This window comes from Chelon labrosus (assembly GCF_963514085.1).
Source record: "Chelon labrosus genome assembly, chromosome: 5".
NCBI lineage: Eukaryota > Metazoa > Chordata > Actinopteri > Mugiliformes > Mugilidae > Chelon > Chelon labrosus.
The window spans coordinates 4,348,577-4,372,360 of record NC_140341.1 but is presented as its reverse complement, the minus strand read 5'-3'; the positions used below and the strand labels follow the sequence as shown (position 1 = coordinate 4,372,360).

Genomic DNA, 23,784 nt, shown 5'->3' with positions numbered 1-23,784 from the left:
ATGTTAGTTTAGATTATGCAACACATAGACTCAGGGTCTCTTGCATGCTAAACTAACCATCCTTTCTCTAACCTGGCACCTCTTATCACATTCCACCAAGGCATTTGGCCAGCACACGGCACATGAGTGTCCCCACTCAGCAGCCATCTTGTTTCCTTTGTGTTCAAGACCTCAAGGCCCCAGCGGCCATCTTGGCACGCCCACAACCGGCGGCCATCTTGACACACCCACAACCAGCGGCCATTTTGGCACGCACACACACCCACACACACACACACCTGTATAGAGTAGACTGTAGTTAGCTTGTATGTTTACTTTTATTCTTGTTAATAAATGTCTTTTAAACATACCTGTCTGTTTAATTTTGCACAAGAGTGAATATTGCCAACCTCTACACTGTCAAGAACTCCAAATTCCTTCAACTGTAACTAGTTGTTAACATGGTAATTTTGGTTATAGTTAAGTTAATTATTAATCCGAACTCCAAATTGACAATTTAGTATAATTTATGAGACTGTTTTGATTAATTGGCTATCTTTTCCCTTCCTAGAAGGGTGGTGCCCCGAGGTGATCTAGTAATTCAGATCCAATTATTTAATAATAAATAATTATTTTTGATAATTATTAATTATTCATGATAGCCAAACCCCAATACTGAGTGCCTTAGTACCAGGCCCAACAGTGGGGATGTTACTTAGACATGTAGCATCCACCTAGACCAGACCAGGCACCACAACACTATAGCAATGACACTCCTTGAAGGCAGCAGCCATCCCCAGCAGGATGTTTTGAATGACAATAAGCCTTGAAACCTTTTGGACTCTAACACAGTGTGCCACCAGCCTCGTCAAGAATATAGAGCTTGTTACTAGCCGTTATTGACATGCATCACGGTATGCTTAAGAAGCAGAGAGAAAGGTAGAGTCATATGTGAAGTATAACCACAAAAGAGCAGGGGAGACTCAAATGTCCTGCTCCACATATGTAATTGCTCTGACCTGACATGTGTTCATGTCCATGCACCCATTCAAACACAGGCAGGGACATCTTTCTGGTGTGCACCCAACACATCACAGATTCAAACACCTACAATCACACACACTCTTTGGCTTTAGTTAGATTAGTGTGAATATTGTGTGTGTTTCACTTAATTTCATCATTCAGCACAGACATTGCAAATGTTGGGATAGGATCGTTTCCCTTGACAGAGTGAGGGAGGGAGGGCAGTGAGTTTTGACCACGGAGAAACAGGAGGGTTAAAGTGAGAGAGTCACCGGTTACATATCTGTTTTGTTAAGAAAGCTACATATCTCTGAAGATGGAGATGGAGGACGAAGCAGACCTCTGCTTCCCACAGCTCTTCAACGCCTCCTGCAAAAAGCCAACATCTCATCACTCTGAACTTGTGCTCCTTCACATCGTGCTGTCCTCCATCTCTGTGCTGACTGTGGTTCTCAATCTGCTCGTCATCATCTCAGTCTCTCACTTCAGGCACAGATTAACTTCTCAGAATCATGTTTTCACAGCTACTGTAGATTTAATGTAAACCGTCTTTGACCTAACTTTGAATTGCACCTGGGCGAATTCGACTTTTACTTAAAACTCCAATGTTAGACTTGTGACTCCATAAAATTCTAATTCTGTTTTCCAGTAACTGACCTCAGTAACTTTAAGTGTCTGCAGGTGACCTGGTACAGATGTGAAAGATCAGAAAACATTTAAACTCATATTTTTAGAAAAATAATTCATGTTGATTTGTGATGATTTGTTGGTTCATATGTTCTTGTCTCGCTGCAGGAGGCTCCACACTCCCACCAACATCCTCCTCCTCTCCCTGGCCATCACAGACTTTCTTGTTGGCCTCCTGTTGATGCCAGGAGAAATCCTTCGACACACAGCCTGCTGGTTTCTCGGTGATCTCACATGTTCTCTGTATAATTATGCCTCTTACCTGATTACCAGTGTCTCGATAGGAGACATGGTGCTCATATCAGTCGACCGCTATGTTGCAATTTGTGACCCCATGCATTACCCCACCAGAGTCACTGAGAAAAGAGTTCAAGTCTGTGTTTGTCTGTGTTGGTTCTGTTCTGTTTTCTACTGCTCTTTCATTTTAATGGATGATTTGACTCAACCAGGCAAGGATAAATCCTGCTATGGAGAATGCGATATTTCAATCAGCTACATTGCAGGAGTTATTGATGTTGTTTTAACCTTTATTGCTCCAGTCTCTGTCATCATAGTTCTGTACATGAGAGTATTTGTGGTGGCTGTGTCTCAGGCTCGTGCCATGCGCTCTCACGTTACAGCCGTCACAGTCCAGGTTTCATTGAATCTAGCAAACAAGAAATCTGAGTTGAAAGCAGCCAGGACTCTTGGTGTTCTTGTAGTTGTGTTTCTAATATGTTTCTGTCCATTTTTTTGTGTCTCTCTTGCCAGTAGCGAATCGATCAGTAACTCATCTATGACTTTAATCCTGTATCTGTTCTTTTTTAACTCCTGTCTGAACCCTGTCATCTATGCACTGTTTTACCCCTGGTTCAGAAAAGCTATTAAACTCATTGCCACTCTGCAGATACTGCAGCCTGGCTCCAGTGAAGCCAACATACTGTAGAGAATATGAAATGAGATCAGCTGAATGTACAAATATTCACATGTTCAAATGATCATGTTGTTCAGTGACAGAATGATCACATTCTGATTCAGTTTCAGATTAATCGCTCGTCTTTCAGTAGAAGCTGTGTTTTTTCTTCCTAGTATCCCTGATGTTCATTTTCAGCTTTTATTTTGAAAGGGGGGATTTGTTTTTATATTCAATTTCATTAGTGTACCGCATTGTTGTTTTAAGGATTATTTGTCTCAACCAGGTGAGCATAATTCCCGCTAAGGAGATTTCATAATCGTCATTACCTTTATTACAGGAGTTATTGTTTTAAATGTGTTTAGTTAGAATCATCCTAATTCTGTATTTAAGGGTATTTGTGGAGGCTGTGTCTCAGGCTCGTGTCACGTGTTCTCACAAAAGTCACAGTCCAGCTTTCAGTGACTCTGTCAATCGTCAAAATAATTTATTGAAGGCAGCCAAGATTATTGGAGTTTCTAACATTTGTTTTGTCTTGTGTGCGTCTTCCCATTTTATTTTGTGTTTCTGAACTAGGAATGATTATGAGTAATTTATCAGCCTTCTTTGTCCTCAATCTTGTAAACACGTGTAAATCTGATAATCTATGCCATTTTTACCTCTGATTTAGAAAAGTTTAATAAACCCATTGTCACTTTTCAGATACTGCAGCTAGACTCCTGTGAGGCCAACATACATAACGTGCAAATCTGGAAAGTTTAACTGTAATTGTTGTCTCATATTAAACGTACCGTTGTTCAAAGTAACATTAAGCACCATGAACAGCTTTAGTCACCCAGTTTGTTATATTCTGAGAATTGACAAACATTTAATAACCTTTTTCCTTTGGTGTGTTTTATTCCACGCCACGGTCATGACAACATTCATCTGAGGGATTTCACTCAAATCTTCTATTTCAACTTTTGAATCAGCTATTTAAGATGTTTTTATATCACTCAAATTAGTCAATATCCCCGTCATCTCTTCATCTTCATCTTCGTCTATCCGGGCCCGGGTCACCGGGGCAGCAGCTTCAGCAAAGATGTCCAGACCGCCCTCTCCCCAGCCACTTACACCAGCTCCTCCAGAGGAATCCCCCAGGCGTTCGCAGACCAGACAAGAGAGTTGTGTCCTGGGTCATCTCCGGGGCCTCCTGCCGATGGGACATGCCGCTCAGACCCACAGACCAACCATTCCCTGTAGGCCTCCTTCTTCAGCCTGACGGCTCCCCTCACCTCTGGTTTCCACCAGTGGGTTCAGGCCATTATTGCCACGACAAGCACCAGCGACCTTGCAGTTGCAACATGCAACAGTCGCCTCCACAATGGTGGAGCAGAACAAAGCCCAGGGCACTCAAACTCCTCCACCACGGCCTGCCATCTCAGTTTTATATTATCACTTGACAAATATATACTTTTTATTAAATTAATTGAAACAAAATTGACAATTTTGCAGAAAGGGCATTTTTAAATTATTTTTGGGATCACTTCACAATGCATTGTTTAAGGTTGAGCAACGGTGGCTCAATGATTTAGTGATGCAACAGTGTCTCATCATACACTATATTAACCTGAGCATCAATAGACATATAACAAGTGTAAGTACTAAAATGCCAAGCATCAACTGATAAAAGGAAACTTTTTTTTTTTGTATGACCACTATAAATAAGGGGATCCAGTGCATTACACACTGAGCACAAACACAAATACAAAAATTGAAAATAAATATTTAAAGATTTTACTTAATTGAAACCAGACAAACAAAATGGAGCTAAACAGAATAAAATGTACAGTGCAAAGATATTCAGTGAGAAATATGAATGATCTGAATAGTTGTGATAAAATTGTGACAAAGACTGGCAGTGGACAGATTCATCCTTTCACGACCCAGGCCTATAAATCTATGCCCGGTTCTAAATGGACAATCTCCCAGTGCCCTTACAACAGAAGGTCATCTCAGAGAATCTCAGCTGGGCGAAGAACACTGCAATGACAGTGAAAGAAGCCCAGCAAAGACTGCACTTCATCAGAGTGCTGAAGAAGGCTGGACTTACACATCAGGCCCCTCATCCAAGCCTACAGAGGACTTGTTGAAAGCATCCTCACCAGCGCCATCACACTGTGGTATGGCAACACCACCCTGGCTGAGAGGAAGATAGATAGATAGATAGATACTTTATTAATCCCGAGGGAAATTCAAGAAAGCTGCTTCAACAGGTATTCAAAGCCGCAGGAAAGGTCACTGGCGCTGGTCTTCCCCCAATGGATTCTATGTATAGCCAGTACTGCCGATGGACTGCAAAGAGCAACTTTACAGACAAATACCACACAGATAATGCTCAATTCCAATGGGTGGACTCAGGCACCACACGCCCATCTGCACAAGGCCTTCTTCCTTGCTGTAAGAATAGTGGCACAACCTCAGGGATTCGCCCCCAGGACCTTGTCTGATACGTATTTGTGCATATATTAGATATAATGTCAATATGCATTATTTTGTGCTGCATTGTTACATACTATATGGCAATAAATGACCTTGAATCATAACTGTGCAATATTAATTTCCACATCCTGGTTGAAATTAGGAATAATTCATTTCTCTTTGGACTAATTGTGATGAATATATAAATCTTTTGCCAGTCTATCACTGGATTGGGCATCCAGCTGTACATACAAACAAGGCCCTACATCGTGTCACACAAAAAATGTGCTACTGCTATTGCTCTACACCAGTCTAGTTTAACCTACTCTAGGACTTCGGTCCAGCATTTGAATACCAAGAAAGGTATTTAGTTATCTTATTTACACCAATTCGGCATAACATTATGACCAGTGACTGAATAACACTGATCATCTTGTGACAATGCAATGAGAAACAGAGCTGAAAAACTTTTGGACCTGGCATTCATTGGTGTGGATGTTACTTAGACATGTAGAACCCACCTAGACCAGACCGGGCACCCCCACCCCATAGCAATGACACTCCTTGAAGGCAGCAGCCATCCCCAGCAGAATGTTCTGGAATGACAATGAGCCTTGAAACCTTTTGGACTATAACACAGTGTGCCACCAGCCGCGTCAAGAATATAGAACTTGTTACTAGCCGTTATTGACATGCATCATGGTATGCTTACGAAGCAGAGAGCGAGGTAGAGTCATACGTGAAATATAACCACTAAAGTGCAGGGGAGACTCAAATGTCCTGCTCCACATACATATTTGTTCTGACCTGACATGTGTTCATGTCCATGCACCCATTCGGACACAGGCAGAAACATCTTTCTGGTGTGCACCCAACACTTACAGATTCAAACACCTACACTCACACGCACTCTTTGGCTTTAGTTAGATTAGTATGAATACTGTGTGTTTCACTTAATTTCATCATTCAGCACAGACATTGCAAATGTCGGGACAATATCTTTTCCCTTGGCAGAGTGAGGGAGGGAGAGCAGTGTGTTTTGACCACAGAGAAAGAGGAGGGTTAAAGTGAGAGAGTCACCGGTTACATATCTGTTTTGTTAACAAAGCTACAGATCTCTGAAGATGGAGATGGAGGACGGAGCAGACCTCTGCTTTCCACACCTCTTCAACACCTCCTGCAAAAAGCCAATATCTCATCCCTCTGAACTTGTGCTCCTTCACATCGTGCTGTCCTCCATCTCTGTGCTGACTGTGGTTCTCAATCTGCTCGTCATCATCTCAGTCTCTCACTTCAGGCACAGATCAACTTCTCAGAATCATGTTTTCACAGCTACTGTAGATTTAATGTTAACTGTCTTTGACATAGCTTTGAATTGCACCTGGGACTTTTACTTAAAACTCCAATGTTAGACTTGTGACTCCATAAAACTGTTTTCCAGTAACTGACCTCAGTAGCTTTTAGTGTCTGCAGGTGACCTGGTACAGATGTGAAAGATCGGAAAACATTCAAACTCATATTTTTAGACAAATAATTTATGTTGATTTGTTGGTTCATTGTTTTTTCTCTCCCTGCAGGAGGCTCCACACTCCCACTAACATCCTCCTCCTCTCCCTGGCCGTCTCAGACTTCCTTGTCGGCCTCCTGTTGATGCCAGGAGAAATCATTCGAAACACAGCCTGCTGGTTTCTCGGTGATCTCACATGTTCTCTGTATAATTATGCCTCTTACGTGATTACTAGTGTCTCGGTAGGAGACATGGTGCTCATATCAGTCGACCGCTATGTTGCAATTTGTGACCCCATGCATTACCCCACCAGAGTCACTGAGAAAAGAGTTCAGGTCTGTGTTTGTCTGTGTTGGCTCTGCTCTGTTTTCTACAACTCTCTCATTTTAAAGGATGATTTGACTCAACCAGGCAAGGATAAATCCTGCTACGGAGAATGCGTCATTTCAATGAGCTACATTGCAGGAGTTATTGATGTTGTTTTAACCTTTATTGCTCCCATCTCTGTCATCATAGTTCTGTACATGAGAGTTTTTGTGGTGGCTGTGTCTCAGGCTCATGCCATGCGCTCTCACATTGCAGCTGTCACGGTCCAGGTTTCATTGAATCTAGCGAACAAGAAATCTGAGGTGAAAGCAGCCAGGACTCTTGGTGTTCTTGTAGTTGTGTTTCTAATATGTTTCTGTCCATTTTATTGTGTCCAACTTGCCGGGAGCGACTCAGTCAGTAGCTCATTTTGGACATTTGTCCTGTATCTGTTCTGTTTTAACTCCTGTGTAAACCCTGTCATCTATGCACTGTTTTACTCCTGGTTTAGAAAAGCTATTAAACTCATTGTCACTCTGCAGATACTGCAGCCTGGCTCCAGTGAGGCCAACATACTGTAGAGGATGTGAAATGAGATCAGCTAAATAAACAAATATTTACATGTTCAACTGATCATGTTGTTCAGTGAGAGAATGATCACATTCAGAAAGTTTCAGATTAATCGCTCGTCTTTAAGTAGAAGCTGTGTTTTTTTTTCCCTTTCTTGCAGTCCTGTTCATTTTCAGCTTTTTCCTTTAACAGGGGGCATTTGCTATCATATTTTAATTTCATTAGTGTACAGCAGTGTTGTTTTAAGGATTATATGTCCCAACCAGATGAACATAGTTCCTGCTACAGAGATTTCATTATTATAATCAGCTACATTACAGGAGTTATTGCTTTAAACTGTTTTTCTTCCAGTTACCGTCATCATAATTCTGTGTCTGACGGTATTTGTTGTGGTTGTGTCTCTCTTACTTTTGTCAATCATCAAAAGTGAAGAACTGAATGCAGCCAGGACTATTAGAGACTATTTGTAGTGTGTCTTTTGTGCTTCTGCCTGTTTTATTGTGTGTTTCTTACCCAGGAATGACTCGATAATTAATCAGCATCCTTCATCCTCAATCCTTTCAACACGTGTAAATCTTGCAATTACCGCTTATATTAAACGTACTGTTGTTCCGAGTCACCCTAAGCACCATGAACTGCTTTAAGGCAAATCACCCACTTTCATTCTGTGGACTGACACAATTAATAATCTTTTTTCTTGGCGGCTGTTGTTCAGTGGCACGGTCACAACAACCATGATAATGTACATTTGCTGAAGTATTTAAATCTAATTTTCTATTCCATTTTTTTTTTAAATGTAAATTGTTTTTAAATCATTAGACAATAATAAGATTCAAGTCATGTCACTTCCACAATATGTTCATGAAAACATATGGAGTGCTACATATGTATTGACATTACACAAACTACTACTACTACTACTACTACTACTACTACTACTACTACTACTACTACTACTACTTTCACTGCTCTAACTACTTCTAATACAATATATCCTTCGTGGTTTGCCAGGATGTGTCTCTCACCCTGCCAAGCCTAAATACCATTTTGACACCACACCACCCAGGTGGACTGAGATCAGGCAAGTGGTAGACAAGGCAAGATCTGCATCAGCACCAGTTCTGAATTGTGTGCCCTACAAAGTAGGTACTGAAGCTCCTGTGGAACCTGATAAAAGTCATCTGGAAGATTCAAGTCATCCCATCTGAGTGGACCAAAGCAGTGACACTTTTATCCCAAAAGAACAAGATTACCGTAACATCAACCAGTCCGGAGGAATTGCCCTACTGAATGTGGAAGGGAAGATTTTCTTCTCAGTGGTGGCGAAACAAATGACCAGCTATCGCCTAGAAAACAGCTACATTGACACCAACTGCCAGAAGGCAGGCATCCCGGGATTCCCCAGCTGTGTGGAGCAGTCAACTATGATCTAGGACTAGACTCAGACAGCCAAGTGTGAAGTTCTACCTCCATGTTGTCTGACTGGATCTGGACAATGCCTATGGCTCTGTCCCCCACCAGCTCATCACCTTTGCATTCTTCCACATCCCAATCTGCATCCAGAGCTTGGTGTCCAACTACCTTAGCAGTTTCCAAGTTTGCTACACCATCCAGGAGGCTGCGACTGGCTGAGAAGGGCATCACAATGGATTGCTCAATCTCTCCAATCCTCTTCACAGCAGCCTTCAAAGTCATTCTCACTGGATGCAGACGGATGATGCAAAGAGTGAGATCACAGTCAGACCAACGACTACCAGCCCTGCGAAGCTACATGGACGATGTCACAAGCCTTCTCCAAACAGCGGCTTGCAATACCAGGCTCCTGAGAAGGTTTGAAGAACTCTTCGGATGGGCGAGAATGATAATAAAACCACCAAAGACTTGCAGACTCTCAATCCGGAAGGGAGCCAGGAATGATCCCATCTCCTTAACAGTGAATGGAGAAAGAATTCCACTACTGGCAGAACAATCTGTCCAAAGTTTGATTAGACTGTATACGGCCGATCTATCAGACAACCATATGCTTGCCACTGCCATGAAACAGCTCTCTGAGGGCCTGGAGAGGATCCACAAAAGCCATATTCCAGGGAAGCTCAAGGTCTGGTGCTACCAATTCCCCCTCTACCAGCACCTAATGTGGCCGCTGAAACTGTGTGAGATCACAACATCCACAGTAATGAAAATGGATGCCAAGGCCAACAGCTTCATCCACAAGTGGCTTGGCCTTTCCAACACAGCCTCAGCTACCACTGAAGTTGATCAACCTGGGCTATGGACAGGAGAAGGCAAGGCTTAAGCTAGAACTGGGAGACTCAACCAATCCATCTGTAAAAAAACACAGACGCCCCAGTCTGAACAGGACGCAAGTGGAAGGCTGAAGAGGCAGTCGACCAGGCTATCAGCAAGCTGATGTACGATACGATCGTAAGCAGGACACAGTCAGGAAGATCTAGCCTGGGGTGGGGAGCCAGGTTTTGGTCAGAAGTTTTGGTCAAAAGCCAGACAAAAGGAGAGGAAAGACCTGGTGGTTGCAGAGGTGCTCAGGACGGAGGAGCAGTATAAGATCCGCTCACAAAGCCAGCGACAGCAAGGAAGTTGGACAACCTGGGAATGAGTCACTGACAGGACCATCAAATGGACCGACATGTGGAAGATGCCTCAAGCAAGGTTAAGCTTCCTCATCCCCAGTCCTAGCTTTTGACAAGACAAAAGAGAAGTACACCGAAGTGACAGCTGAGTGTTGAGAGGCGGGATGGTCGACTGTCATCTGTCCTGTGGAGGTTGGCCGCAGGGAATTCATTGGAACATCCATCCAGTGCCTCCTGAGGAATGTGGGTGTGGCCGGGTCAAAGTTGAAGAAGGCATCAGAGGACTTGGCATAAGAGGTAAAAATGAGAGTGACCGCACAAGAGAAAGCTGCATGAAAAAAAAAAAAAAGCCAACTGTTCTTCCCAACAGTAAGCCATGTCTACATAAATATCTTTTTCCTCACTATGCGAAGTTGACACGTGGTAGTGACAATGCGTCAGAGGGCAGAATGGTCACAGAAATACAGAGGTACTGTTTTACTAAAGGTTTCTCCCATTTTGCTCAGAAATTTGTGTGATTTGTGCCACTAATAAAATGGGAAGAGGGATTCGGGCCCCACAGACCGCTCATCCACATTCCAACAAACCATTTGATCACTTGCACATGGACTTTATTGAATTGACACAGAGTGAAGGCAAGAAATATTGTCTAGTGATCGTTGACATGTTTTCTAAGTGAGAAACCAACGCTATGTCCGGTGGTAATGGGTGGTTGGCTTCAATGTGGTGCATGATGAGTCGTTCAAAGCACTTCACAATATGAGTCAATGCAACTGGATGGAGGTAATTTAAGCACACTGCAGGAGACTTCTTTGGCACTGGTATGATGCTGGAGGTCTTAAAGAGTGTTGAAGAGACTCACTAAGGTATTTGTTCTGACCTGACATATGTTCATGTCTTGCATCTATTCAAACACAGGCAGAAACACCTTTCTAGTGTGCACCCAACACACATTCATACACCTACACTCACACACACTCTTTGGCTGTAGTTAGATTACTTTGTTCTGAATGATGAAATTAAGTGTGACGCACACACAATATTCAGACATTGCAAATGTCTGGATCTTTCTCCTTGGCAGAGGGAGAGCAGTGTGATTTGACCATGGAGAAAGAGGAGGGTTAAAGTAAGAGACTCATCAGTTACATAGCCTTTTTTGTTAAGAAAGCTGGAAGAACTGCAAATCTCTGAAGATGGAGAACGAGGACGAAGCAGACCTCTGCTTTCCACAGCTCTTCAACACCTCCTGCAAAAAGCCAACGTCTCCTCACTCTGAACTTGTGCTCCAACGCATCGTGCTGTCCTCCATCTCTGTGATGACTGTGGTTCTCAACCTGCTCGTCATCATCTCAGTCTCTAACTTCAGGCAGAGATTATTTATTTTATTTTTTTCATTTTACAGCTACTGTGGATGTAATCTAAACTGTCTTTGAGCTAGCAATGATGGATGTTGCACCTGGACCAGATGTTCCACTTACACTTTTACTGAAAACTCTAATCATGTTTTACAGTTACAATCAACTTAATTTTCTGTCTGCTGTCTGCTGACTTCAGTAGCTTTAAATGTATGCACTTCACCTGGTATAGATGTGAAAGATTAGAAATTTTTTAACTTTTTTTAACTTGACTTTTAACTTTAACTTGAAATATTGATTATGTTGTTTGTCATGACGATTTGATTATTATTTTTTGTATCTCCCTGCAGGAGGCTCCACACTCCCACTAACATCCTCCTCCTCTCCCTGGCCATCACAGACTTCCTCGTCGGCTTCCTGTTGATGCCGGGAGAAATCATTCGAAACACAACCTGCTGGTTTCTCGGTGATCTCACATGTTCTCTGTATAATTATGCCTCTTATGTGATTACCAGTGTCTCGGTTGGAGACATGGTGCTCATATCAGTCGACCGCTATGTTGCAATTTGTGACCCCATGCATTACCCCACCAGAGTCACTGAGAAAAGAGTTCAACTCTGTGTTTGTCTGTGTTGGCTCTGTTCTGTTTTCTACACCGCTCTCATTTTAAAGGATGATCTGACTCAACCAGGCAAGGATAAATCCTGCTACGGAGAATGTGATGTTTCACTAATTTACATTGCAGGAGTTATTGATGTTGTTTTAACCTTTGTTGTTCCCATCACTGTCATCATAGTTCTGTACATGAGAGTATTTGTGGTGGCTGTGTCTCAGGCTCGTGCCATGCGCTCTCACGTTACAGCCGTCTCAGTCCAGGTTTCATTGACTCTGGCAACAAAGAAATCTGAGTTGAAAGCAGCCAGGACTCTTGGTGTTCTTGTAGTTGTGTTTCTAATAAGTTTCTGCCCGTATTACTGTGTCTCTCTTGCCAATAGTGAATCGATCAGTAGCCCATCTATGAGTTTTGTCCATTATATGTTCTATTTTAACTCCTGTCTGAACCCTGTCATCTATGCACTGTTTTACCCCTGGTTCAGAAAAGCTATTAAACTCATTGTCACTCTGCAGATACTGCAGCCTGGCTCCAGTGAGGCCAACATACTGTAGAGGATGTGAAATGAGATCAGCTCAATGTACAAATATTTACAAATGATCATGTTGTTCAGTGAGAGAATGATCACATTCAGAAAGTTTCAGATTAATCGCTCGTCTTCAGGTAGTAGTCTTGTTCATTTTCAGCTTTTCCATTTAACAGGGGCATTTCCTTTCATTCATTCAATCCTCTTCTGTACCCGCTTATTCCTGTTAAGGGTCGCGGGGGTCTGCTGGAGCCTATCCCAGCTGTCATCGGGCGAGAGGCAGGGGTACACCCTGGACACAGAGAGACAGACAACCATTCACACTCACACTCACACCTACGGCCAATTTAGAATCACCAATGAACCTAACCAGCATGTCTTTGGACGGTGGGAGGAAGCTGGAGTACCTGGAGAGAACCCACGCAGACACAGGGAGAACATGCAAACATCACACAGAAAGGCCAGAACAGAGCCTTGGATTCGAACCCGGGACCTTGTCAGTGTGAGGCATCAGTGCTAACCACCTCGCCACTGTGCCGCCCGCATTTTCTTTCATATTTTACCATATTATAATCAGCTACATTTCAGGAGTTATTGTTTTAAACTTTTTTTCTTCCAGTTAAGGTCATCATAATTCTGTATATGTGGTTGTGTCTCAGGCTTGGGTCATGCATTCTCACATTGCCAAAGTCACTGAAAGCTGGACTGTGACTGTTGTAATCATCAAAAGTAAAGAACTGAACGCAGCCAGGACTAATGGAGACTATTTGTAGTGTGTCTTTTGTGCTTCTGCCTATTTTATTGTGCGTTTCTTATCCAGGAATGACTCGTTCAGTGATTTATCAGCATCCTTCGTCCTCGGTTCTTTCAACACTTGTGAAGCCTGCAATTATTTTCTCATCTTAAACTTACTGCTGTTCCAAGTCACCCTAATCACCATGAACTGCTTTAAGGCAAATCACCCACTTTCATTCTGTGAACTGACACACAGTTAATAATCTTTTTTCTTGGCGGCTGTTGTTCAGTGGCACGGTCACAACAACAACCATGATAATGTACATTTTCTGAAGTATTTAAATCTCATCTTCTATTTCAAAATGTTTAAACAACATTGTAAATTGTTTTTAAATCATTCAAATTACACAACATCAAGATTCAAGTCATGTCACTTCCACAATATGTTCATGAAAACATATGGAGGTGTGAAATACTGTTTATCCTAGTCCTACTGTGCTACATACTACTACTACTACATTCACTGCTCTATCTACCTCTACTACAATATATTACAACACCGAAAAGCACACCTGTGCTTACATCCAACACTGAAAACGTACATGAATGAATGTATACTGTTATTAGTACAAACAACTGTACTCCGTAATTGATATGTACAAATACACAGTATAAGTGTAAGTACAAAAGCTAACTACACGATGAATGATGACTGGATCACAAAATTATTGTTATTGATATATGTAACTGTACCGCAGGTCCAAGATCTATCTGTGTAGTGAATGAACATTGTTATTGAGAAATATTCAGTGTACAGAGAACATTAGTTGTTTCAGGTAGAAGAATATTATATCTCTATCTGTCTCTCTCTCTATATATATAGATATATATGTATATATATCTATATATATCTATATATATCTATATATATCGATATATATATATATATATATATATATAAGTTAACTCTAATGTATGTTCAATGTATGTTACTGCTACTGGATGTTTGAATTTCCTGCGGGATCAATAAAGTATCTATCTATCTATCTATCTATCTATCTATCTATCTATCTATAGCTATCAGGGTTCGCGTTAACCGAATATTTTCCATCATTGACCGTTTTTTTTAAAATGTGACGGAAAAATCTGAAGGCCATCCGTCATTTTGACAGATTGCAATTCACACCCCTGACCACTTGGTAGCGAGTGACCTTATTAATTGGCTCTTGTCTCCCATCGCAGCTTGCGTTCCAAACTTCACGGAACTTTTGTCGGTGCATGATTTCCTGGTACACCGATTACACTGATGCACACGTCAGCTAACGGCTACCAAAATGGAATTTGCATACCACCGAAGCACTTTAACCCTACGGTACCATCTAAGAGCGGTTTACGCTAGCAGTCCTGTTCTGAGTACGGACAAGACGTGTCGGCAGCCGAAACTTTTTTTTTTTTTTTTTTTGGTTACCATTTAAAGTCAATACTGTTCTGAAAAAAGTGCTTAAAGTTAATGAAACTTTAATGAAAATTAAATGCTATTGAATATGTCTTTATTGTGATTTTAAAAAATTAAACTGACGGGTAAAAATAGATTATGACGGAATTTTTATGACTTTGTCAGTCAGAATGACCGACAACGAAAAAGTCTAGTGCAACCTCTGATAGCTATATATATTATTTTTAGTTTTTTTTTAAAAACTTTATTTTTCAAAGTTTTCACAATACAATTTTACAAACAACAACCCTGATCCCACCCACCCACCCCAGGGGACACATAATACACACACATACAAGGTTAAAGAGAAAGGAAATTTAAAAAAAATTAAAAAAATAAAAATAAAAAAAGTCTGCCACCTTTGAGGCTAAATTTGACATACTGAAAGACACCCTATAAGTTTTGTTAGTGACTGCTTATACATAATGTAATTATACTGCACCAAGCTTCCTGCCACACTGGCTGTCCTGTGTGCAGTCGAGGATCAGGAGAAGGGTAGATTGTCTGTGAATTGTATGAAAGGACTCCAGGTGTTATGAAATTTGTCAGAGGATTTTCCCCTAGAGTATCTAAGTTTTTCTAGGGGTAGAAAAGCAAGGACTTCCTTTACCCAGCAAAGGAAAGATGGGGGATTAGCAGACTTCCATTGCCGTAGAATAAGTCTCCTAGCTAAGAGTGAAGCAAACGCAATGGCACGTGCTTGGGATATAGAGATCTGAACCTCCCCAGCTGTAACACCAAAGACAGTGGTGATAGGGTCAGGTGAGATGGGCCTGCCACATATATGTGTAAAAGCCTCAAAAATCTGGATCCAGAAATTTGTCAATGCTGGGCAAGATCAGAACATATGCCCAATAGTACCTATGCCTTGATGACATCGCAAACAATGAGGGTCAGTGTTGGGATAGATGGCAGCCAACCGATCCCTAGAGAAGTGAAGCCGGTGTACGATCTTAAATTGAGCTATATATATTATTGATGTCAAAAGACAATTTTTTTTAAAAATCAGATTAATCACATGGTTGCTGTGGATTAATTTAGATTAATCACAATTAAACATCATTCATTTTTAATCTATGTTAATCACGATTTATTTTGCATGAGCAAACAGACTCCAGAAAGAAGGGAACATGCACTTAACTTTTTGGCTTTTTTTTTTTTTTTTTTTTTTTTTTTAAACTGTTGAAGGCGTTAAGTTGTTTCAAGTTGTTTTGTTGAAATAAACATTTATCCACATTAATGTGGCCCTGTTCCTCCTCTTTCAGCCAGCTACTAAGACAAACTAAGTTGATGACACTGTCTGAGAGGAGAGCTGACTGCTTCTTATTTACAATGTTAGAGTGGCAGGCAAACTAAAAGAGGTCCAGCATTGGTGGGTGGTTGGCTTTAATGTGGTGTATGATTAGTTGTTCAAAGCACTTCACACTATGAGTCAATGTAACCAGGTGGATGTCATTCAAGCACACTGCAGGAGACCTCTTTGGCACTGGTATGATGGTGGAGGTCTTAAAGCACTCGGGTTCAACTGATTAACTCAGAGAGGTGTTGAAGATGTCTGTGAAGACCTCTTTCAGATGATCTGTATAATCTTCCAGTACTCTCCCAATTATGTTGTCTGGTCCAGCAGCCTTGTGGGGACTGATCTTAGAAAGGGTTTTCTTCACATAACCCAAGTAAAGGCAGAGTCGCTGGGTTGTGGGGGATTAAGAGCAGTGGTTTAGTTCAGTGCTTTGAACCGTGCATTGTAGTCATTCAGTCTGTCTTGGAGGGAAGGGAATTGACACAGACTTGTGGTGGTGACTGGGATGGTTGAAGTTCGCCTCCATAGGTGCTGTGTGTCTCTGGTGTTGGTGAGGTGGTTTTTAATTTTCAGGGTGTGCTGATGTTTTGCCTCCCATGGGGGAGGTTAGTCCTAGCTGTCCTGAGGGCTGCTCTCTCTCCTGATCGGAAGGCGTCGTCCTGGTATTCAGTCAAGTTGTCAAGAAATGGCCATTATTTTAAGTGCACCCCTTTGAGACCAACACAGTAGTAAGTTCTATATTCTTGACTAGGCTGGTCGCTCACTCACTGTTATTGACACGCATCTCAGTCTTGTGAAGAAACAGAGTAAAATGTAGAGTCACATGTGAAATATAACCACAAATGTTCAGGGGAGACTCAAATCTCCCGCTTCACTAATGTATTTGTTCTGACCTGACGTGTGTTCATGTCCTGCATCAATTCAAACAGACGCAGAAGCATCTTTCTGGTGTGCACCCAACACACACATATTCTAACACCTACACTCACACACACACTTTGGCTTGAGCTAGATTAGTTTGAATATTGTGTGTGTGTTTCACTTAATTTCATCATTCAGCACAGACATTGCAAAAATCCAGATCTTTTCCCTTGGCAGAGTGAGGGAGGGAAGGCAATGTGTTTTGACCAAGGAGATAGAAGAGGGTTAAAGTGAGAGAGTCACCGGTTACATATCTTTTTTTGTTAAGTGCTGCAGATCTCTGAAGATGGAGAATGAGGATGAAGCAGACCTCTGCTTTCCACAGCTCTTCAACACCTCCTGCAAAAAGCCAACATCTCCTCACTCTGAACTTGTGCTCCTTCACATCGTGCTGTCCTCCACCTGTGTGCTGACTGTGGTTCTCAACCTGCTCGTCATCATCTCAGTCTCTCACTTCAGGCAGAGATAGTTTGCATTACGTCTACAGTAGCTGTAAACTGTCTTTGAGCTAGCAATGATAGATGTTGCACCTGGACAAATTAGACTTTTACTGAAAACTCAAATCATGTTTTACAGTAATCAACTTAGTTTTCTGTCTGCTGTGACCTCAGTAGCTTTAAGTGTCTGTAATTCACCTGGTTCAGATGGGAAAGATCAGAAAACATTCAAACTCATATTTTTTGAAATGTTGTTTAGGGTGTTTATCAAAATTATTTCTTTGTATCTCCCTGCAGGAGGCTCCACACTCCCACTAACATCCTCCTCCTCTCCCTGGCCATCTCAGATTTTCTGGTCGGCCTCCTGTTGATGCCGGGAGAAATCCTTAAAACAACCTGCTGGTTTCTCGGTGATCTCACATGTTCTCTGTATAATTATGCCTCTTACGTGATTACCAGTGTCTCGGTAGGAGACATGGTGCTCATATCAGTCGACCGCTATGTTGCAATTTGTGACCCCATGCATTACCCCACCAGAGTCACTGAGAAAATAGTTCAACTCTGTGTTTGTCTGTGTTGGTTCTGTTCTGCTTTCTACTCCTCTCTCATTTTAAAGGATGATCTGACTCAACCAGGCAAGAATAAACTCTGCTACGGCGATTGTGGTATTTCAATGAACTACATTGCAGGAGTTATTGATGTTGTTTTAACCTTTATTGCTCCCATCTCAGTCATTATAGTTCTGTACATGAGAGTATTTGTGGTGGCTGTGTCTCAGGCTCATGCCATGCGCTCTCACGTTACAGCCATCACAGTCCAGGTTTCATTGACTCTAGCAAACAAGAAATCTGAGTTGAAAGCAGCCAGGACTCTTGGTGTTCTTGTAGTTGTGTTTCTAATATGTTTCTGCCCGTATTATTGTGTCTCACTTGCCGGTAATGACTCAGACAGTGGCTCATCTATGACTTTTGTCCTGTATCTGTTCTATTTTAACTCCTGTCTGAACCCTGTCATCTATGCACTGTTTTACCCCTGGTTCAGAAAAGCTATTAAACTCATTGTCACTCTGCAGATACTGCAGCCTGGCTCCAGTGAGGCCAACATACTGTAGAGGATGTGAAATGAGATCAGCTAAATATACAAATATTTACAAATGATCATGTTGTTCAGTGAGAGAATGATCACATTCAGAAAGTTTCAGATTAATCGCTCGTCTTCAAGTAGTAGTCTTGTTCATTTTCAGCTTTTCCATTTAACAGGGGCATTTTCTTTCATATTTTACCATATTATAATCAGCTACATTTCAAGAGTTATTGTTTTAAACTTTTTTCCTTCCAGTTAAGGACATCATAATATGTGGTTGTGTCTCAGGCTTGGGTCATGCATTCTCACATTGACAAAGTCACTGAAAGCTGGACTGTGACTGTTGTAATCATCAAAAGTAAAGAACTGAATGCAGCCAGGACTAATGGAGACTATTTGTAGTGTGTCTTTTGTGCTTTTGCCTATTTTATTGTGCATGTTTTACCCAGGAATGACTCGTTCAGTGATTTATCAGCATCCTTCGTCCTCGGTTCTTTCAACACGTGTGAAGCCTGCAATTATTTTCTCATCTTAAACTTACTGCTGTTCCAAGTCACCCTAATCACCATGAGCTGCTTTAAGGCAAATCACCCATTTTCATGTATTCTGTGAACTGACACACAATTAATGATCTTTTTTTTTGGCGGCTATTGTTCAGTGGCACGGTCACAACAACAACCATGATAACGTACATTTGCTGAAGTATTTAAATCTCATCTTCTATTTCAAAATGTTTAAAAAAACATTGTAAATTGTTTTTAAATCATTCAGATTACACAACAAGATTCAAGTCGTGTCAGTTCCACAGTATGTTCATGAAAACATATGGAGGTGTGAAATACTGTTTATCCTAGTCCTACTGTGCTTCATACTACTACATACTACTACTACTACTACTACATTCACTGCTCTATCTACCTCTACTACAATATATTACAACACCGAAAAGCACACCTGTGCTTACATCCAACACTGAAAACGTATATGAATGAATGTATACTGTTATTAGTACAAACAACTCTCCTCTGCAATTGATATGTACAAATACACAGTATAAGTGTAAGTACAAAAGCTAAAGACACGATGAATGATGACTGGATCACAAAATTATTGTTATTGATATATGTAACCTAACGGCTACCAAAATGGAATTTGCATACCACCAAAGCACTTCAACCCTACGGTACCGTCTAAGTGCTATTTACGCTAGCAGTCCCGTTCCGAGTACGGACAAGACGTGTTGGCAGCCGAAACTTTTTTTTTTTTTTTGGCTACCATTTAAAGTCAATACTATTCTGAAAAAAGTACTTAAAGTTAATGAAACTTTAATGAAAATTAAATGCTATTGAATATGTCTTTATTATCATTTTAACAAATTAAAGTGACGGGTAGAAATAGATGACAGGATTTTTATGACTTTGTCAGTCAAAATGACCGACAACGACAAAGTCTAGCGCAACCTCTGATAGCTATATATATTATTGATGTCAAAAGACTTTTTTTTTTTTTTAATCAGATTAATCACATGGTTGCTGTGGATTAATTTAGATCAATCACAATTAAACATCATTCATGTTTAACCTATATTAATCACGATTCATTTTGTATGAGCAAACAGACTCCAGAAAGAAGGGAACATGCACTTAACGTCTTGGCTCTTTTTTTTTTTTTTTTTTTTTAACTGTTGAAGGCGTTAAGTTGTTTTGTTGAAATGAACATTTATCCACATTAATGTGGCCCTGTTCCTCCTCTTTCAGCCAGCTACTAAGACAAACTAAGTTGATGACACTGTCTGAGAGGAGAGCTGACTGCTTCTTATTTACAATGTTAGAGTGGCAGGCAAACTAAAAGAGGTCCAGCATTGGTGGGTGGTTGGCTTTAATGTGGTGTATGATTAGTTGTTCAAAGCACTTCACACTATGAGTCAGTGTAACCAGGTGGATGTCATTCAAGCACACTGCAGGAGACCTCTTTGGCACTGGTATGATGGTGGAGGTCTTAAAGCACTCGGGTTCAACTGTTTTACTCAGAGAGGTGTTGAAGATGTCTGTGAAGACCTCTTTCAGATGATCTGCATAATCTTTCAGTACTCTCCCAAGTATGTTGTCTGGTCCAGCGGTCTCGTGGGGACTGATCTTAGAAAGGGTCTTCTTCACATAACCTGACTAAAGTAGTAGCTGGGTTGTGGGGGCTTAAGAGCAGTGGTTTAGTTCAGTGCTTTGAACTGTGCATTGTAGTCATTCAGTCTGTCTTGGAGGGAAGGGAATTGACACAGACTTGTGGTGGTGACTGGGATGGTTGAAGTTCGCCTCCATAGGTGCTGTGTGTCTCTGGTGTTGGTGAGGTGGTTTTTAATTTTCAGGGTGTGCTGATGTTTTGCCTCCCATGGGGGAGGTTAGTCCTAGCTGTCCTGAGGGCTGCTCTCTCTCCTGATCTGAAGGCGTCTTCCTGGTATTCAGTCAAGTTGTCAAGAAATGGCCATTATTTTAAGTGCACCCCTTTGAGACCAACACAGTAGTAAGTTCTATATTCTTGACTAGGCTGGTCGCTCACTGACTGTTATTGACACGCATCTCAGTCTGGTGAAGAAACAGAGTAAAATGTAGAGTCATATGTGTAATATAACCACAAATGTTCAGGGGAGACTCAAATCTCCCGCTTCACTAATATATTTGTTCTGACCTGACGCGTGTTCATGTCCTGCATCAATTCAAACAGACGCAGAAGCATCTTTCTGGTGTGCACCCAACACACACATATTCTAACACCTACACTCACACACACACTTTGGCTTGAGTTAGATTAGTTTGAATATTGTGTGTGTGTCTCAGTTAATTTCATCATTCAGCACAGACATTGCAAAAATCCAGATCTTTTCCCTTGGCAGAGTGAGGGAGGGAAGGCAATGTGTTTTGACCAAGGAGATAGAAGAGGGTTAAAGTGAGAGAGTCACCGGTTACATATCCTTTCTTGTTAAGAAAGCTGGAAGAGCTGCAAATCTCTGAAGATGGAGAATGAGGATGAAGCAGACCTCTGCTTTCCACTGCTCTTCAACACCTCCTGCAAAAAGCCAACGTCTCCTCACTCTGAACTTGTGCTCCTTTACATCGTGCTGTCCTCCATCTCTGTGCTGACTGTGGTTCTCAACCTGCTCGTCATCATCTCAGTCTCTCACTTCAGGCAGAGATAGTTTGCATTACATCTACAGTAGCTGTAAAATGAAACAGTCTTTCAGCTAGCAATGATAGATGTCGCACCTGGACAAATTAGATTTTTACTCAACTCGAATCATGTTTTACAGTAATCAACTTAATTTTCTGTCTGCTGTGACCTCAGTAGCGTTAAGTTTCTGCACTTCACCTGGTTCAGATGTGAAATTTCAGAAAACATTCAAACACATATTTGTTTGAAATGTTGTTTAGGTTGTTTGTCATAATGATTTGTTGGTTTGATTGTTTTTTGTATCTCCCTGCAGGAGGCTCCACACTCCCACTAACATCCTCCTCCTCTCCCTGGCTGTCTCAGATTTTCTTGTCGGCCTCCTGGTGATGCCTGGAGAAATCCTTAAAACAACCTGCTGGTTTCTCGGTGATCTCACATGTTCTCTGTATAATTATGCCTCTTACGTGATTACTAGTGTCTCGGTAGGAGACATGGTGCTCATATCAGTCGACCGCTATGTTGCAATTTGTGACCCCATGCATTACCCCACCAGAGTCACTGAGAAAAGAGTTCAACTCTGTGTTTGTCTGTGTTGGTTCTGTTCTGTTTTCTACACCGCTCTCATTTTAAAGGATGATTTGACTCAACCAGGCAAGGATAAATACTGCTACGGCGATTGTGGTATTTCAATCAGCTACATTGCAGGAGTTATTGATCTTGTTTTAACCTTTATTGCTCCCATCTCTGTCATCATAGTTCTGTACACGAGAGTATTTGTGGTGGCTGTGTCTCAGGCTCATGCCATGCGCTCTCACGTTACAGCCGTCTCAGTCCAGGTTTCATTGACCCTAGCAAACAAGAAATCTGAGCTGAAAGCAGCCAGGACTCTTGGTGTTCTTGTAGTTGTTTTTCTAATATGTTTCTGCCCGTATTATTGTGTCTCACTTGCCGGTAGTGACTCAGACAGTGGCTCATCTATGACTTTTGTCCTGTATCTGTTCTGTTTTAACTCCTGTGTGAACCCTGTCATCTATGCACTGTTTTACCCCTGGTTCAGAAAAGCTATTAAACTCATTGTCACTCTGCAGATACTGCAGCCTGGCTCCAGTGAGGCCAACATACTGTAGAGGATGTGAAATGAGATCAGCTCAATGTACAAATATTTATATGTTCAAACAATCATGTTGTTCAGTGAGAGAATGATCACATTCAGAAAGTTTAAGTATAACCACTTGTCTTTAAGTAGAAGCTGTTTTTTTCCCCTTCCTGGTAGTCCTGATGTTGATTTTCAGCTTTTAATTATTTGCTTACAGTTGTGTCATTAGTGTGGTTGGAGCTGGATTTCTTCGTCGAGTTGTGGGTCAGCAGGGTAAACAGCAGTGGACAGAGTGTGCCAAATGTGACTGATTGCAGGCTTTCCTATCGGTTAGGAAGTCCAGGACTCAGTTGCAGATGGAGGAGTTGAGGCCCAAGAGGCTTTTTCATGAGGTGTTGTGGGATGATGGTGTTGAATGCTGAGCTGAAGTCCATGAACAACATTCTAACATAGCTGTTCTTGTTTTCCTGATGCGTCAGGGTCAGATGCAAAGCCAGTAATGCTGTAATGGAATGTAATGGAATATTCTGTATCACACGGTACCTTACACCATCAACACCGTGCTCTGCATGTGCTCATGATTTGGAATGTGTTTTTGTGTGTTTGAACCCTGATTTAATGTGTGGAACTGGTACCCGTCACTTGTTTTAAAATACTGCATAGCTGATAAGTTGAGTCGTTGCCATTGACATTTACACTGCCTGGCCAAAAAAAGAAAAGAAAAAAAAAAAACTCACACACTCTAATATTTCGTTGGGCTTTGATTCCAGCACAAATTTGCTGTGGCATTGTTTCTATAATCTTCTCCAATGTCACCAGATTTATTTCCATCCAGTGTTGCATTCGTTTTTCACCAAGATCTTGTATTGATGACGGGAGAGTCTGACCACTGCACAAAGCCTTATCCAGCACATCCCAAAGATTCTCAATGGGGTTAAGGTCTGGACTCTGTGGTGGCATTGTCATCTTGGAATATGCCCGTGCCATCAGGGAAAAAACAATCCATTGATGTTAGCTGACCTCATTCTTTGGGCACATAATGTTGCTGC

General features: G+C 41.5%; 5 protein-coding genes across 5 annotated transcripts; all 5 read left to right on the top strand.

Moving 5' to 3' along the window:
• Positions 1 to 967: 967 nt before the first annotated feature.
• LOC311488319 (trace amine-associated receptor 13c-like) lies at positions 968 to 8,095 on the top strand. Its single transcript, XM_084544948.1, has 2 exons — positions 968 to 1,491; positions 6,619 to 8,095. Exons 1-2 carry the CDS (start codon positions 1,319 to 1,321, stop codon positions 7,433 to 7,435), a joined length of 990 nt encoding a protein of 329 aa, XP_084401074.1. The 5' UTR covers positions 968 to 1,318; the 3' UTR covers positions 7,436 to 8,095.
• Positions 1,757 to 2,763, top strand: LOC311488321 (trace amine-associated receptor 13c-like). The gene has a single exon (XM_084544950.1). It carries the CDS (start codon positions 1,778 to 1,780, stop codon positions 2,612 to 2,614), a length of 837 nt encoding a protein of 278 aa, XP_084401076.1. The 5' UTR covers positions 1,757 to 1,777; the 3' UTR covers positions 2,615 to 2,763.
• A 2,450-nt stretch (positions 8,096 to 10,545) lies between the features above and the next one.
• On the top strand, positions 10,546 to 12,564 carry LOC311488318 (trace amine-associated receptor 13c-like). Its single transcript, XM_084544947.1, has 2 exons — positions 10,546 to 11,378; positions 11,718 to 12,564. The coding sequence occupies exons 1-2, from the start codon at positions 11,206 to 11,208 to the stop codon at positions 12,532 to 12,534; spliced, it is 990 nt and encodes a 329-aa protein (XP_084401073.1). The 5' UTR covers positions 10,546 to 11,205; the 3' UTR covers positions 12,535 to 12,564.
• A 3,476-nt stretch (positions 12,565 to 16,040) lies between these two features.
• Positions 16,041 to 19,923, top strand: LOC311488320 (trace amine-associated receptor 13c-like). The gene is made up of 2 exons (XM_084544949.1): positions 16,041 to 17,416; positions 17,692 to 19,923. The coding sequence occupies exons 1-2, from the start codon at positions 17,244 to 17,246 to the stop codon at positions 18,503 to 18,505; spliced, it is 987 nt and encodes a 328-aa protein (XP_084401075.1). The 5' UTR covers positions 16,041 to 17,243; the 3' UTR covers positions 18,506 to 19,923.
• Positions 19,924 to 21,484: 1,561 nt separating this feature from the next.
• LOC311488751 (trace amine-associated receptor 13c-like) lies at positions 21,485 to 23,252 on the top strand (the record flags this gene model as incomplete). The annotated part of the gene is made up of 2 exons (XM_084545602.1): positions 21,485 to 21,666; positions 21,947 to 23,252. 2 exons carry the CDS (start codon positions 21,485 to 21,487, stop codon positions 22,764 to 22,766), a joined length of 1,002 nt encoding a protein of 333 aa, XP_084401728.1. The 3' UTR covers positions 22,767 to 23,252.
• Between the last annotated feature and the right edge of the window lie 532 nt (positions 23,253 to 23,784).

Excerpts from the sequence above, each read along its gene's own strand:
- LOC311488318 (XM_084544947.1), top strand. The coding sequence starts at position 11,206 with ATGGAGAACGAGGACGAAGCAGACCTCTGCTTTCCACAGCTCTTCAAC. Across the intron at positions 11,379-11,717 it reads ATCTCAGTCTCTAACTTCAG|GAGGCTCCACACTCCCACTA; the intron begins GCAGAGATTATT and ends ATCTCCCTGCAG.
- LOC311488319 (XM_084544948.1), top strand. The coding sequence starts at position 1,319 with ATGGAGATGGAGGACGAAGCAGACCTCTGCTTCCCACAGCTCTTCAAC. Across the intron at positions 1,492-6,618 it reads ATCTCAGTCTCTCACTTCAG|GAGGCTCCACACTCCCACTA; the intron begins GCACAGATTAAC and ends CTCTCCCTGCAG.
- LOC311488321 (XM_084544950.1), top strand. The coding sequence starts at position 1,778 with ATGTTCTTGTCTCGCTGCAGGAGGCTCCACACTCCCACCAACATCCTC.
- LOC311488320 (XM_084544949.1), top strand. The coding sequence starts at position 17,244 with ATGGAGAATGAGGATGAAGCAGACCTCTGCTTTCCACAGCTCTTCAAC. Across the intron at positions 17,417-17,691 it reads ATCTCAGTCTCTCACTTCAG|GAGGCTCCACACTCCCACTA; the intron begins GCAGAGATAGTT and ends ATCTCCCTGCAG.